Genomic DNA, 13,732 nt, shown 5'->3' with positions numbered 1-13,732 from the left:
ATTAAGAATACCTTAGTAGAGTAAAGGTGAGCTTGTTCAATGGATAGAAGTTTTGTGATGCAGGATTTCTGAGAAGGATTGCAAACAGATAGATCATGAATTCATTATCCAGTGTATGTTTTTTTCTAAAAAAACAGAAAACTAAAAACTCCAATCTGACTAATGAAGAAGGAAGATCTAGAAAAGAAATACTATAGTTGTTTTCAATTTCTAAGTAAATGGTATCCAAGGATGAACAATAATGATTTTAGTAAGAAAGTCATGAAGGTTGGATACTGAATCTGCTAAAGTAAAAAGATATAACTACATATCCACTATCTGAGATGTATCTGAAAATGAAAGAGAAGGATAAACTGGAGAGACTATTGCAACAAGATCAACCAATGCAGATGACAACAGGTTATGAATTTTAGCAAGACAGTATAATTAAGAGCTCATGCTGAACAATATATTCATGCTAAGTTTTATCATCATCATTTTTAAAAATCCAACACTAAGATTTTGACCCCTTTCTCGCCGAAATGAAACTTGGATATCCCCTGATACATCGTCCCCTACCAAACTACCACTGATGTGGGATGATAACCTCTCTGAATTCTGGGTGCTATGCAACATCTGAGGAATATACCCAATCGTTTTGGCAATTAAACAGTTATTCAATGGATGAAAAACTACTCGATAAAAATCTTCTAATCTGAAAATATTTTTATCGAGAGAAGCCATTAATTTTATCACCCTCTGCCCCATAAGGTGTGGGACAGACAATGATACTAACTGATGACTATCATGACTGGCTCTCACCCCCAGGTTATCAGTTAGTACACACGACATTGTTCTCTGTGAATGTTCATCTCTCGTGACATTACTTTTTTGCATTCTCACAGGATTACAGAGCCCTTACAAGCTCTGTAATCCTGTGAGAATGCAAAAAAGTAATGTCACGAGAGATGAACATTCACAGAGAACTGGTTAAAATGCAGCATGATCACCCTGTTCTTTGGCACTCAGATACATCTGTATCATTATAATGATTAATAGTCCAATACACAAACATCCTACTGATCCCAAGTATTTTTAGCATGTTGAAAATAACAGGTAGCTGCACTGCAACCTTGTGAATTGCTATTACAGTTACACAGTTCTCATAATCTCCCCACTACATGTTAACCCTTAGTTAGCTAGACAACAATCTCTCTCTCTCTCTCTCTCTCTCTCTCTATTGATGAACATGTAAGGGTTGATTGCACAACAGCACCACTAACAAAACCAGGCTCATGTAATTCTATGGGCAGCACTGGGGTATGCAGAAATTGTAACAGTACTGACTGTTACAACTTGGCAAGACTGTGTAGGATGGATGTTAATTCTAGAACACAAGTTTTTAGAATAATCTAGGGGTGGGGGGCACCATCTGGACCAGGAGACTTTCTAATATCTATGTTATTAAGGATTTGTCTAATATATTTGGAAGCTAAGACTATGGTATGGTCAGGATGTCAGAGAGGGGGAAGCAATGGAAGGGTAGGAGTGCTTAGTAGCCTTAAGGGGAACCAGTACTCTAAACTGCCATTTTAGGAAGACATACATTTTTTTTGGATCTTTCAAAGTTTGATTTAGATTTGGTGATGTTTTTAAGATGTTATGGGCCATAGGCAAGCAGACTGCAAAGCTAAGTTTCCTGACTTGAGCCATTTGGTGAATTTTTATCTTGGGCTGCTTTGGCACATCTGATGGAGAACCGTGGTTTGGATAGTTCTCTTATCAAGTGAGTTAGTGCAGAGTGGGAAATGAAGGTGTTTATTCCATAAAGGATTATTTCAGTTATTTAGCTGAAATAAGTTTTTGAATGGAAAGAGCTGAAAGTCACCTGACCATTAAAAAAAAGGACATTTCCTTTTGGTCGTTCCAACTGACATGGTTGTTGTTGTAGTGCTTAAGAACACAATACTGAGATCGTATGGGTGAAAGTCAGGTTGGAATTGCTAACAGGTACAGGTAACACTACTTTATATTTGCAGACAGTTAGTTAAGAGAAGGACCACAGTGTAAGGGGAATGATGAGGATTATCTAGTATTATGGCTGGTGGGTGAGCTGTGTTGATCATTAGTAAAGTAAATAATTCAACTTCCCTTCCAGTTGGATCTGTGAGATTAGAGAAAGAAAGCGAGTTTGAATTATGAATGTTGAAGTCCGCAAAGAAAATGATTTCACTCTTTGGATGATTAATTCTCTAACCATTCCTGCTGCTTCCTAAGCACTTTTCCAGTGTCCAACATCCATTTGGTGAAATACTAGTCAGGAAGTCATGGCGGTTCTAGTTTTGTGCCAAAGTTTTTTTTTTTTTTTTCCCTATTATTTTCACCAGTCTCTTTCACACAAACACATTCTTTCAAATGATATAACTATCAGCCACTCAAACACATCCATTCAATACCACAAATTCCTTTACTTATTTAATTAGCCTACATTTCTGATATGCTGACACAGTCTCCACAAACCACTTGTATTTGCCAGAAATGAATTTCGCACTCATTAAATCATATTTAACTGATTCACTGTCAAAATATAAATATGATTAACTGCCACCACTGTAATATGCACTGACGAAATTTATCGATAATTAGAAATATATTTATATAAGATTAAATATTGCTAAATTGACTTATCTCCTTAGAAAAAATTCCAATACACATCCTACTCCTCAGTTTGTATTTTGACAAGCATGAAAATTGAAACAGATGCTGGTTACAAACACAGGAATATAAAACAAATATAAAAGAGAAAGTGATTGCCATTTAGTTTTCAGCAGGATAAAGATAAATATCATAGTGAAAAGAAACATATATACAAAAGTTTTTAAAATAATACTTCACGTGAAACAGAGAAATGAAATGAAGACTCATATATACAGATATTATTATTCAAGAGCAAATGAAAAAGGTTTGCAAACAAGAATTAAACCTTTGAGATTCACTGGAAAAATCTGAAGAAAGCATTAACTCATTCAGCCAGCTAGGCTTCTGATGAAGTTTTATACAAAGTTAAAAAATTTACAATTGCATGATGGACTCAAGAAATGAAGAGTCAGTTAAGAAGTAGAAGAAACAATTTCAAAAGTTTTGAGGAAGGAAGTTAGCAAGTTTCTTGAGAAAGAATATGGAGAAAACATGCATGTCAAAAAGTTATATTTTGTAAAAGTAGCTAACAAAAGTCATGGGAAAATTCTGGAAGAATCCATCCATCTATCTGTTCATTGGACATCAACAGATGTCGTATGGTCACTCAGATGCTCAGTGATTGCCACACCAGTCCTCACCATGTGGTCCTCTTGTATGCTTTTCTGGAGACTTCAACTCTGAAGATCAGTCACTCCAGACACACCATCCATTCATCTCACTGATGGTCTACCCCATCCTCTTTTTCAGGAACTTTACCTTCTATTTCTGTTCTGAGAAGTCCACCTTTCATCCTTTCAATGTGTCCAAAGTTTCAACTTTCTTCTGTTAATATCTTTAAGGAGCCTTAAAGTTCTATTGATCCTTTCTACCACCCATCCATTTGTCTGCCCTTCAGTATATGATATCCTCAACAGCCTTCTGTAACACCATACCTCAAAAGCAACTATCCTTTTCCTAACAGACTTCTTTAGGTTCCAAGTCTCACATCCGTAAGTTGCTGTTGAAAAACAGCTGCATCCAATATACTTAACTTTGTTCCCATGGAGAAAGATCCATCCTTCCAGATTTTAGACAAGTCTCTGACTGTTCTTTTAGCCATTCTGAATCTTCTTCTGACATCTTCTGAACAGCAATTCTTCACATTAATAATAGATCCCAGGTACTCGAACTTGCTGAGTTCCTCAATTCTTTCTCCATTAAGTTACACTTATTTCTCAGGAGCTTCCTCCTTTGAAAATCATAATCTTTTTCTTGCTAGGATGAGCTCCTCTGTTCTTACTGACTCTAGAAGAATACAGAAGATAAATATAATGAAGGTGGCAAAATGTTCTGAAAGCTATTTAACAAACAAAAAAAAAAAAAAAAAAACCTTAGAAATCAAGGAAGAGTACTTAACAGGAATCATAGGTGAACAGTGACATACAGACTTAAGATAGCCTGGTTTTCTGGAGTAATTATTTTGAAAGACTATAAAATGAAACAAGCACTAACAGAACACTGGTAGAAAATATATTAAAAAATGTCAATACCTGAGGCAGAAAAGAAGTCTGAAATATGGAAAGCCATCTACTGTGGATGACATTTGACTAGAAATCCATAAATAAAGAGGTCTAAAAGTTTTACACTGCCTATATTGGATAATCCAGAAGATCAAATGATGGTTAAATTCCAGATGACTGATGTAGAGCTCTTAGATTAATAATAATCCACAGGTCCTTAATTCTTATGACCTATCCAGATTTGCTTTTGTAACCATAATTTTAGGATAAAGTCTTATGCCTAAATATATATTCCTCTATGTAACAAAACATATATAACATAATATATATATAATTTGTTCTCCTGGCCAGTTTGCCTGGTTGCAATATAAAACACTACCAGATGCTAAACTCTACTACCTCTATTAAACCAGCTAACTGAACAAAATTCCAAGCAAGGCGTTTCCAACCAAAAAGTTTTATTAGAAGACTGACTGATCCAAAGAGTTCTAAAATGTGAGAATTACAGAGGAATTTCGTTACTGAGAGTTGTACCTATGATTTTTGTTTGGTCTCTAGAGAAGGGTTTCCAAACTATGTAAAAAAAAATAAATAAACAATACAATATATATATATATATATATATAAATAAAGATAAGCTGAAATTTGAAACATTTTTATGTCACTTTTTTTGTCTTACCAGCTTAACAACCTGGAAATCAGGGGGGACAGAGCCCTCTAGTGTGTGTATGTGTGTGTGTGTGTGCGTGCGTGTGTGTGTGTGTGTGTGTGTATATATATATATATATATATATATATATATATATATATATGAGAAATTAAATATGAGAATGATTATTTGAGAAAAAGACTATGCATAAATTCATATAATTTGAATAAATTCAATTATCATTAGCTAATCATTTTTGGTCCTTTGGGCATTAATTTAATCTGGATCAATTGAGAGAGAGAATGTGAGGGTAACAGACATCTCAAACATGTAGCAGACTATAATGCAATTTTATGATTACTTCACACATAATATATACATTCAGCACATTTCATATGCTATCCATTTCTTATAATGCAATTTACTTAAAACATTCGCTGATGATATTACTCAAATGATGGCAAAAAATAAGAAACTAGCTCAGAATATTATGTTTGGAATTATGGGTAGCAAAGATAAGGTCATGTAAATCAAATTTCCATGTTTGTTGATTAGTATGAGAGTCAGTGGAGTAAGTGAGTGTGCAATTGCATATTGAATGCCATACACACTGAGAACTGATATTTCACTAATGTGCAATATCATTCAGCAATTTGCTTGTGAATTGTTCTAAAAATCAAAACATAAGATGAAGAATTCATCATAACATATTAACAAAGAAATCACTTACATTAATTTAAATGTCTTTATTTGTAAAATGTTTAGCTTTTCGGTAGAAGAGTTATGAAGAGTTTCATAACTTGTCAATACAATTATAGGAAAACGTACACAAAAAAGAGAACAATTCAAAACTGAAAGAATGTGATATTATGTGCACTATCGGCTACAGGAGAATAGCTCCTGTAGCCAATAGTGCTACAGGAGCTATTCTCATCAACAATAATAAATATACAACATAAATTAAAATAAAATAATTTAGTTAATAAATTATTTTTAAATATTAACAAATTAATTACAAATTAAGGAACACATGAATGGTGAGTATTAGACAGTATAACTTCCCAAAATTGAGAAAGTTCTTAGACAATCATTTTTGTTCAGGTTTGTGAATGTGTGCTTTGCATAGTCTTTCTAGAAGAAAACAACTCTTGTACAACAATTTGCTTTTGTTTCACTGAATTGTGGCTTGCTAAACCAGATTTGTTGGGCACTTTAAGTGAAATGTATATCTGCTGTTCTTCAAAAAGACTCAACCATCAGACATAACATGCATCCAGTAAAGGCTGGCAATCCAGTTGCAGAAGTAATAAACCAAATAAGTACAGTTCCTTTATTATGTAAAAAATAACTAAATACAAACAAATCCTTTATTCACCAGCAGAAGGTTTGCAACTATTTGTGGGTGACAGTTGTGCATGCATGCACGCACACACACACACACACTTGTTTTATATAGCAGTAGAGATCATGTATAACCAAAGGAATGCAAGAAAAGTCTGAAAAGTTCTCAGCCTAGTAATGAAAAAACGAATTTATAATTTCAAAATTATTTTTATTTATCAACATAATCTCCATAATCTCCCTTAAGACTAATTTATTCCAGCGATGCTCCAGCGCCATTATCTCATCCTTGTAGTGGTTCTCAGTAAGAGATGCAAAATACCCCTCTACAGCTGCAATCACCCCTTGATTTGAAGCAAAATGCTGACCAGCAAGAAAGATTTTTAGTTTTGGGAAGAGATAGAAGTCAGAGGGATCCAAATCTGGGGAATAGGGTGGATGTTCCAACAATTCATAGTGCAGATCCCTTAATTTTCCCATTGCCAAAATACCTTTGTGGGCAGATGTATTGTTCTGATAAAAGATGATTTTTTTTCTTCTGCAAACCAGGTCTTTTCTCATGAATTTTTTCATCTAGTCTAGTTAAAAGATTAGAATAACTTCCCACAGTTATTGTTTTACCCTTTCCAAGATAATTAATAAATAAAATGCCTTTAGCATCCCAAAACACCAATGCCATGACCTTTCCTGCTGATGGAACTGACTTTGTCTTCTTTGGCGCTGAACAACCAGCTTTTGTCCTTGTTTTGACTGCTGTTTGGATTCTGGTGTGTAATGGTGAATCCAAGTCTCATCCATAGTAATAAATCGATGCACAAAATCAGTTTTATTCTTGTTAAAATGCTCCATGCACTGTTCAGAGATTTTCATGTGAGTGTGTTTTTGATCTGCTGTGAGCAAGCGCAGCACCCATGTACTGCGGAGCTTTTTCATTTGCAATTCTTCATGCAAAATATATCCTACACGTTCTTTTGAAATGCCTATAGTCTCAACAATTTCATGCACTTTGACTTGGTCATCCAATACCATATTGTGCACTTGATCAATGATTTCTGGTGTTGTTACACTTTTTGGATGTCCTTCACGTGGATCACCTTCAAGGCTGGTACGGCCATGTTTACCTTTGGCAGCCCACGAAAATGAAGTAGAAGAGTGCCCATAAACTTTTATGAACTTTGAATAAAATTCTTTTGCTGTTAAATCTTCTTTTAGAAAGAATTTTATAACCACACAATACTCAAATTTTATCCATTTCAAGGGATACAGACAACACTTTTGCTTCAGATAGCTGTATAAAACAAACTACTTGATAGAATGACTTGCAATTTCACATGGATGCTTATGACAGATGTACCAACTTAGAAAAAAAAATCTTGCCAATAGTGTTGCCATCTCTGGTTGAGGTCAAGAACTTTTCAGACCACCCTAGTATGTATATTTATAAGTTCATTCTAAAATGTAAAAGGTTCAAATACATATTTTCACACAGTATACCTCATCAAAGTCAAGCATAATCAAAAATGTATATTACCTTGAAAGCTTCCTCAAAGTAATTATTCTCTTCAAGGAAAAGACCATAATTGATTATGATCTGTGGTGTTGCAATTTTCAAATCTATAATATGATCATAAACAGCTTTGGTGGACTAAAAATATTTAAGGAAATGAAAAATTATGGAATGTTTGTTTTTAATTAAGCAATACTAAACATAAAAGTAACATAAAAGTTTAAATTAAGTATCATTAAAATATACGTGTATAATGCAAAGAAACAATGAGATCATTTATTATTCATGAAGTATTAAAAATAAATAAATAAAAAATGTAGTAACAGGTCTCTCTTATATTAGTATAACCTGGGAATATATAACACAAAACAAACAATTTAACTATCATATAAAAAAAAAAAGTTAATCCCCCTCACATGTTAAACAAAAGAATATAAAGATAATAAAAATTTTCAGTAGTCATCACAGTGAAAATATCAAAATGAATTGTTTGAGTATGAGACACAACTATTCCAAACTGCCATCCAAAGCAGCAAAATGTTTTATGTCATTCTGTTCTACATACAGTATCTAGTGACATTATGTCAGTACAACAATATCTTATTCTGAATTCTAATTATAAATCAGATTTGTGATGTCAATATGAGTCACAGTATGTGCGTTTGAAACACTGGCTGATTTGAACAAGCAATTATTTATTGGAGGAAAAAGGGGGGAGGGATTTACACACAGTTCAGATTCAGGTTAGCTTGGAGCACATCCTGAATCATTTAACTATGGGAACTGTAATTTTACAAATAACTATGGTATCATTAATGAATCATACAGCTTTGAAAATGTACCAAAGTGTGGTTTATCCTGAATCCAGCTTGAAACTGTATGTATGTTTGTTTTTCAATAACCTCAAAAACTGAAACTTGTGAATTTAGAAAACAGGCCACAATGGTAGCAAATTCAGTTACTACCAGAATTTGATGCCAGTGATCTGATTAACAACCTGCATGATAGCGAACTGCCAAATTCTGTCAGAGATTACTTATTTAAATGCTGCATTATGTTTCTGAATGGAATGTGGCTGTGCTCTATCATGTTGGTTACAGTTAAAATGAAAATAGTACATCTATAATTAGATTATAGATTCCACAAGAAAACCAGAGGTTATTATGCAGAAATGACCTGCTGGGCCTCTTGTGGAATTTTCCTCTGCAAATCTGATTCAAAATTTGCTACTAGCACGATTAAGTCACATAAACATCACCAATCAGACATAGTTGGAAGATATATGGTCCAATCAGCAGGTCACCGATGTTATCACACTACATATTTGCATGAGAACAATGCCGGGAGATACTTTATACTGCCTTATGTGAACCATAAGTCATAAACCATAAAAAATGGAGATGGCAGAAACTCTCATAAATGAGAGTTTCTGCCATCTCCATTTTGAATAAACTATAGCTCAGAGTGCACAAAAACTTGAAGCAATGCAAAACAGGGATTGTTCAAGATGATAAATTCAGTGAAAAGAACATAGCAACAATTAGCGCAGTTCTGTATTTAAAAATAAAAGTGCATATACTTATCTTCATCACACACCCTCCTATCATTGTTATTTCTAGAGCATGTGCAATACACAGAACATCAGGCTTAAGTCAATGTCACTAGAGGGGAAAAAAAAAAAAAAGCTAATATGATGAGCTAGTGCATACTGTCACAAAAAACATTGGTTACAATCCATCAGTCTGCGATGTTTGGAAAAAACTAAATGAAATGTGGAAGTGAGCAGAAATTGTTTTTAATAGAAATAGATGGGGCATTGCCATTTGAAGACTGCTATCCTTCTCATTCACATTCTGATGTAACAGATATTGCCACAATATTAAAGGTGAGCCGAGACAGAATTGTGATTGCAAATGAAACAGTGTACAGATTGTGCAGGAGGAAGGGAGTGGAGTTTATGGATTTGTGCAGTGAGTTTGATGGAAGAAAGGATTTATATAAGGTGGATGGCTTGTAATCAAATGGTATTTGGGTCAGGAATGTTGAATAAGAAAGTTAGGTAAGTTGGTTGGTTTATGGACACAAAGACAGCAAAGGTTACAGCAGTACAAAAGGTATTAATAAATAGTCAGAAAGAGATAAATTAGCAAATAATATGTATGTACAAAAATTAAGTTAAGCAATGCAGTATTTACATATAAATAAATTTTATAAGCAAATGTGATTGTATAAATGAATATTCTTTGTAAAAAGTTAAAAACTCATGCAATTAGCCTGAGTCTCATAACATCTATCTGAGTGGATACGGTTTGGCTAACAGGTAAAAATTTCATTGCTCTCTTGCGCACTGCAACTCCACCGAATATGACAAATGGTAAGATGTATGTTGCATTTTTCACACATAGATGGGTCATCAGCCCTCAGTAAATAAGAATGTATAAGATTACTGCGACCTATCAGAGCCTAGCAAGAATAATTTCCTCTCTTCTCTTTCCATGTTGATTAGACTGCCAATGCTTAATTTCAGGCTTAATATCATGCAATCTGTTTGTCATTCTTATAAACTGTCTGTAGTCTGTATACAGTACTGTCAAATGGTACGTCAAAAAATATGAGATGATCTAACAGCTGCAGTTTCATTTCCCTTAATTTCAAAGTTAATATCTGGGTACAGCTAGTAATTCAGCACAACCAAACATCAAAATTAAGGGTCTTCATTTTGTACAACAGATGTAACGCTCACACAGCACTGAACGTGGATTATACACAAGAGAAGAGATGGCCTGTAAAGAACTCAAAAGAGTCTGTATAAATTACAGACTCTTTAGTAATGGTTTTCTTTCATATGCACAAGTGCATGACATGCAACTCTGCTGTATAATTACTGCAATCAGGTGGGAGCTGATTGGAGATAGTAATGCCAGGAAACACTGCACAGGCAGCAGCAACAGCACAGCTAACACAGGTGTCAGTTCTTGGACCATCATAGAAATCAAAGTGGGCTGCTATGTGTGCATTAAACAATTGCAGGTAGACAGATGATGGAGTAAGAGACTTCTGTAGTTGAAAGAAAGAGGTTGCAAGATGCAGTGCAAATCAGCCATGGAGGGATGCTGTTATGTTTGGTGCAGCCAATGGTGTCAACATTCATGCCATAGCTTGCATAATATCTTTAACACACCTACCAAAAGGCCCTGGAAGTTTGATGTGCGATACTGAGCTTCCCAACATGTAGGATGCTCTGGAAGAGACTATTTTTACCGCACAATTAAGAGACAACTCTTTTGAGTGGGAAATGTGTGAAAGGCACCAGTAGCTGTCCAAATACCCAGATGATGGATGAGATACAACCATCGCAAGTTATCTGCCTTGCACACCCATAGACTTGAGACCCATAATCCAGCTTTGAATATATAAGCAAATGATAAAGATGAATGAAGATTGATCTACACCACATTCAGAAGAGGCTAGAGTGCAGAAGTGATTCAATGCTCTCTTGCACTTCTCTCTTAGTTGATGAATGTGAACAAGGAATGTTGAAAGTTTTTTCACTTGGCTACACCATAAATTAAAGATTCCAAGAAATTATATACTTGGTTTCATCTTTTATCCAAGTGTAAGCAAACAAAGTTTGCACGTAACTTCACGAATGAGATACTTGTATATAGAGGCTAATGACTTCACATCAATTGCCTTAGCATCCCATAATGCAAAGCACATATCCTTAGGGACATGCATAATGCGATGCATTATGGGAAGGGCAACTAGCCAAACCAATTTCGACATTTATTGAAGTGTCATTAGTTGAAGCCAGACCCAGAAGTGATACCAAGGTTGAAGTAATGCAGAAGTCATATTTCCATATATAAAGAGCCAAAAGGTGATATACCTAAAAAACTTGTTGAAAAAACTTCCAACATTCTCTAATCCAGGGTATTTTAATAATAAAGTGTGATACCTTTTGGCTACTTGTATATGAAAATACGAGTTCTGCATTACTTCAGCCTTGGTATCACTTCCGGGTCTGGTTCCCACTGATGAGACCTCAAAAAAAGTCAAAACCAGTCTGGGTAGTAGCCCTTCCCATAATGCTTTGCCTGAAGTAGGACTGAGCTGTTCAGTGATTGAGTTAACTTTGATAGCAAAAAGTGTCACATTTAAGACAGAGCCTTGGAGAACACCATGTTCTTGATGATATGGCCAAGACAGTTTACTTCCCACTCTGACTTAGAAAGCTTGTAGACCTATTCATCTATTCACAGGATATCATCAGATACTGTATAGTCACTTTGTTGCTTGGTGATGTGCCAAACCAGTCTTTGCCAGGTGGTCCTGTTGTATGCTTGGTGGACAGAAAGTTTTTAAAAATTACCAGAAGGTGTATTCTGAGACCTGGATTATAGAGATCTTTTAATATGCCATATCTCCAGGCTGTGTCATAAACTTTTTCCATGTCAAAGAACACTGAAACCAATTGTTCTTACTTCAGGAATGTGTCTCTTATACAAGTTTCTAAACAGACTAAATGGTCCAAAGTTGAACGATGACTACAAAAGCTACATTGTGTATTGGAGAAAAGATCTTTCTTTCTAAATATGAGAAGTCTGGCATTAACCATTTACTTTAATAACTTACAAAGGCAATAGGTCAACTTACTAAGGTCAGAGCAATAGGTCAATAATTATTTGCTTCTGTTGGATCCTTTACTGGTTTTGGGATAGCAATGACAACTGACCAAGGGTCTGGAAACTCTTTCTTTGCAAGTATTCTGTCTAATATTAAGAGAAGGAGATCCACAAAGATGATGGAAGATGTTTTATTATTTCATAATGGGTGTCAGCACTAGAGTGAGACAGTAAAAGATCTCTTTTAGTTCCTCCTTAACAAATGGCTGATTGTATGGTTCAAGCCATTAGTAGAAACCTTTAGCCATTATTTATCTTGTTCTTCTTTCAATATTAAAAATTCAGCAGGATATGGAACTGTTGCTGAGATTCTGGCAAAATTTTCTCTCAAAGCATCTGCAATTGCTTTGGGATTAGCAACAACACTTCCATTATAGTGCAAAGACAAACAGTGTATTCTCTATCTACCTTTCATTTTCTAGATTTTATCCCACACGATTTTTGCACTGGTTGTTTGTTTAATCAATAAGGTAAATTGGATAGAAGATCGTTTTTGATTCTGATGGCTCACATAACGTGCTTTGGCCTGAGCATGTTTTTAAAACTATTAAGTTTGATGTAGTGGGGTATCTATGAAATATACTCCATGGTCTATGTTGATCTTTTTTAGCTGCATAGCAGTCTGGGTTCCACCAAAGCTTTGGATAGAGTGGATATCCAGATGATGTTTTTTGGAATTGAAGCTGTTGCTGACTGGAGCTTCACTGATAGGTGTCTGACTAGCTGCATCAGCATTAAATTTTGCAAGATAAGGGAAAAAATGTATTTTAGTCACTCTTGTCCATTTTTCATATGGGCATCCATGTATGACAACATGGTTCATATGAAGACATTATGTAAATAATGAGAAAATTATCACTACTGCAAATGTTCTCTTCTACAATTTGCTCCCTCCTTGCCATTTTTCTACTGCTCATGTGGGATGTCGAAGAGAACATTTGCAGTAGTGATAATTTTCTCTAAATTGTGAATTCCTGATTATATGCCTGGTCAGTGTTTTTTTTTTTTTTTTTTTTTTTTTTTAATCACTGTGCTGTCATCACTGCTAGTTTCATTTAACAATTTTTCAAAGTAATTACTGAATAACTCAAGGATATCTCTTTCTCCAGTTTCATATCACTTTTATCATCTCTAATTATTTTTACATCACTCGATTGTAGAATATGAGTGAGTAGACATGTCTGAGAAAGTGTTGAGTCTATTGTTCAAAAGGGAGAAGTCATTATTAATCAAGGATTCATTCAATGATATGACTTTATCCATTTGTGTTGGCACTACCCTGCAGAGAGTTGTGTCCATTAGTAAGCCTCAACTCATGCAGTTGCAAAATAAAATTATCAATATGAATTTCATTTAATAACTCAGCACTCAC

General features: G+C 34.7%; 1 protein-coding gene across 2 annotated transcripts in view; it reads right to left on the bottom strand.

Annotated features, from left to right (window-relative positions):
* Positions 1-13,732, bottom strand: part of fand (Pre-mRNA-splicing factor SYF1 fand) — a 425,180-nt gene that overhangs the window by 138,563 nt on the left and 272,885 nt on the right. For both annotated transcript variants that reach the window (XM_090399826.1, XM_090399816.1), the window contains one exon: positions 7,700-7,813. In XM_090399826.1, coding sequence (XP_090255952.1) covers positions 7,700-7,813 — 114 coding nt within the window. The remainder of the gene's footprint in view (positions 1-7,699; positions 7,814-13,732) is intronic.

Source organism: Typopeltis vanoorti, chromosome 1 (genome assembly GCF_054136105.1).
Source record: "Typopeltis vanoorti isolate ZY-2024b chromosome 1, IOZ_Tvanoo_1.0, whole genome shotgun sequence".
Taxonomy (NCBI): domain Eukaryota; kingdom Metazoa; phylum Arthropoda; class Arachnida; order Uropygi; family Thelyphonidae; genus Typopeltis; species Typopeltis vanoorti.
This window is presented reverse-complemented; position numbering and strand designations above follow the sequence as displayed.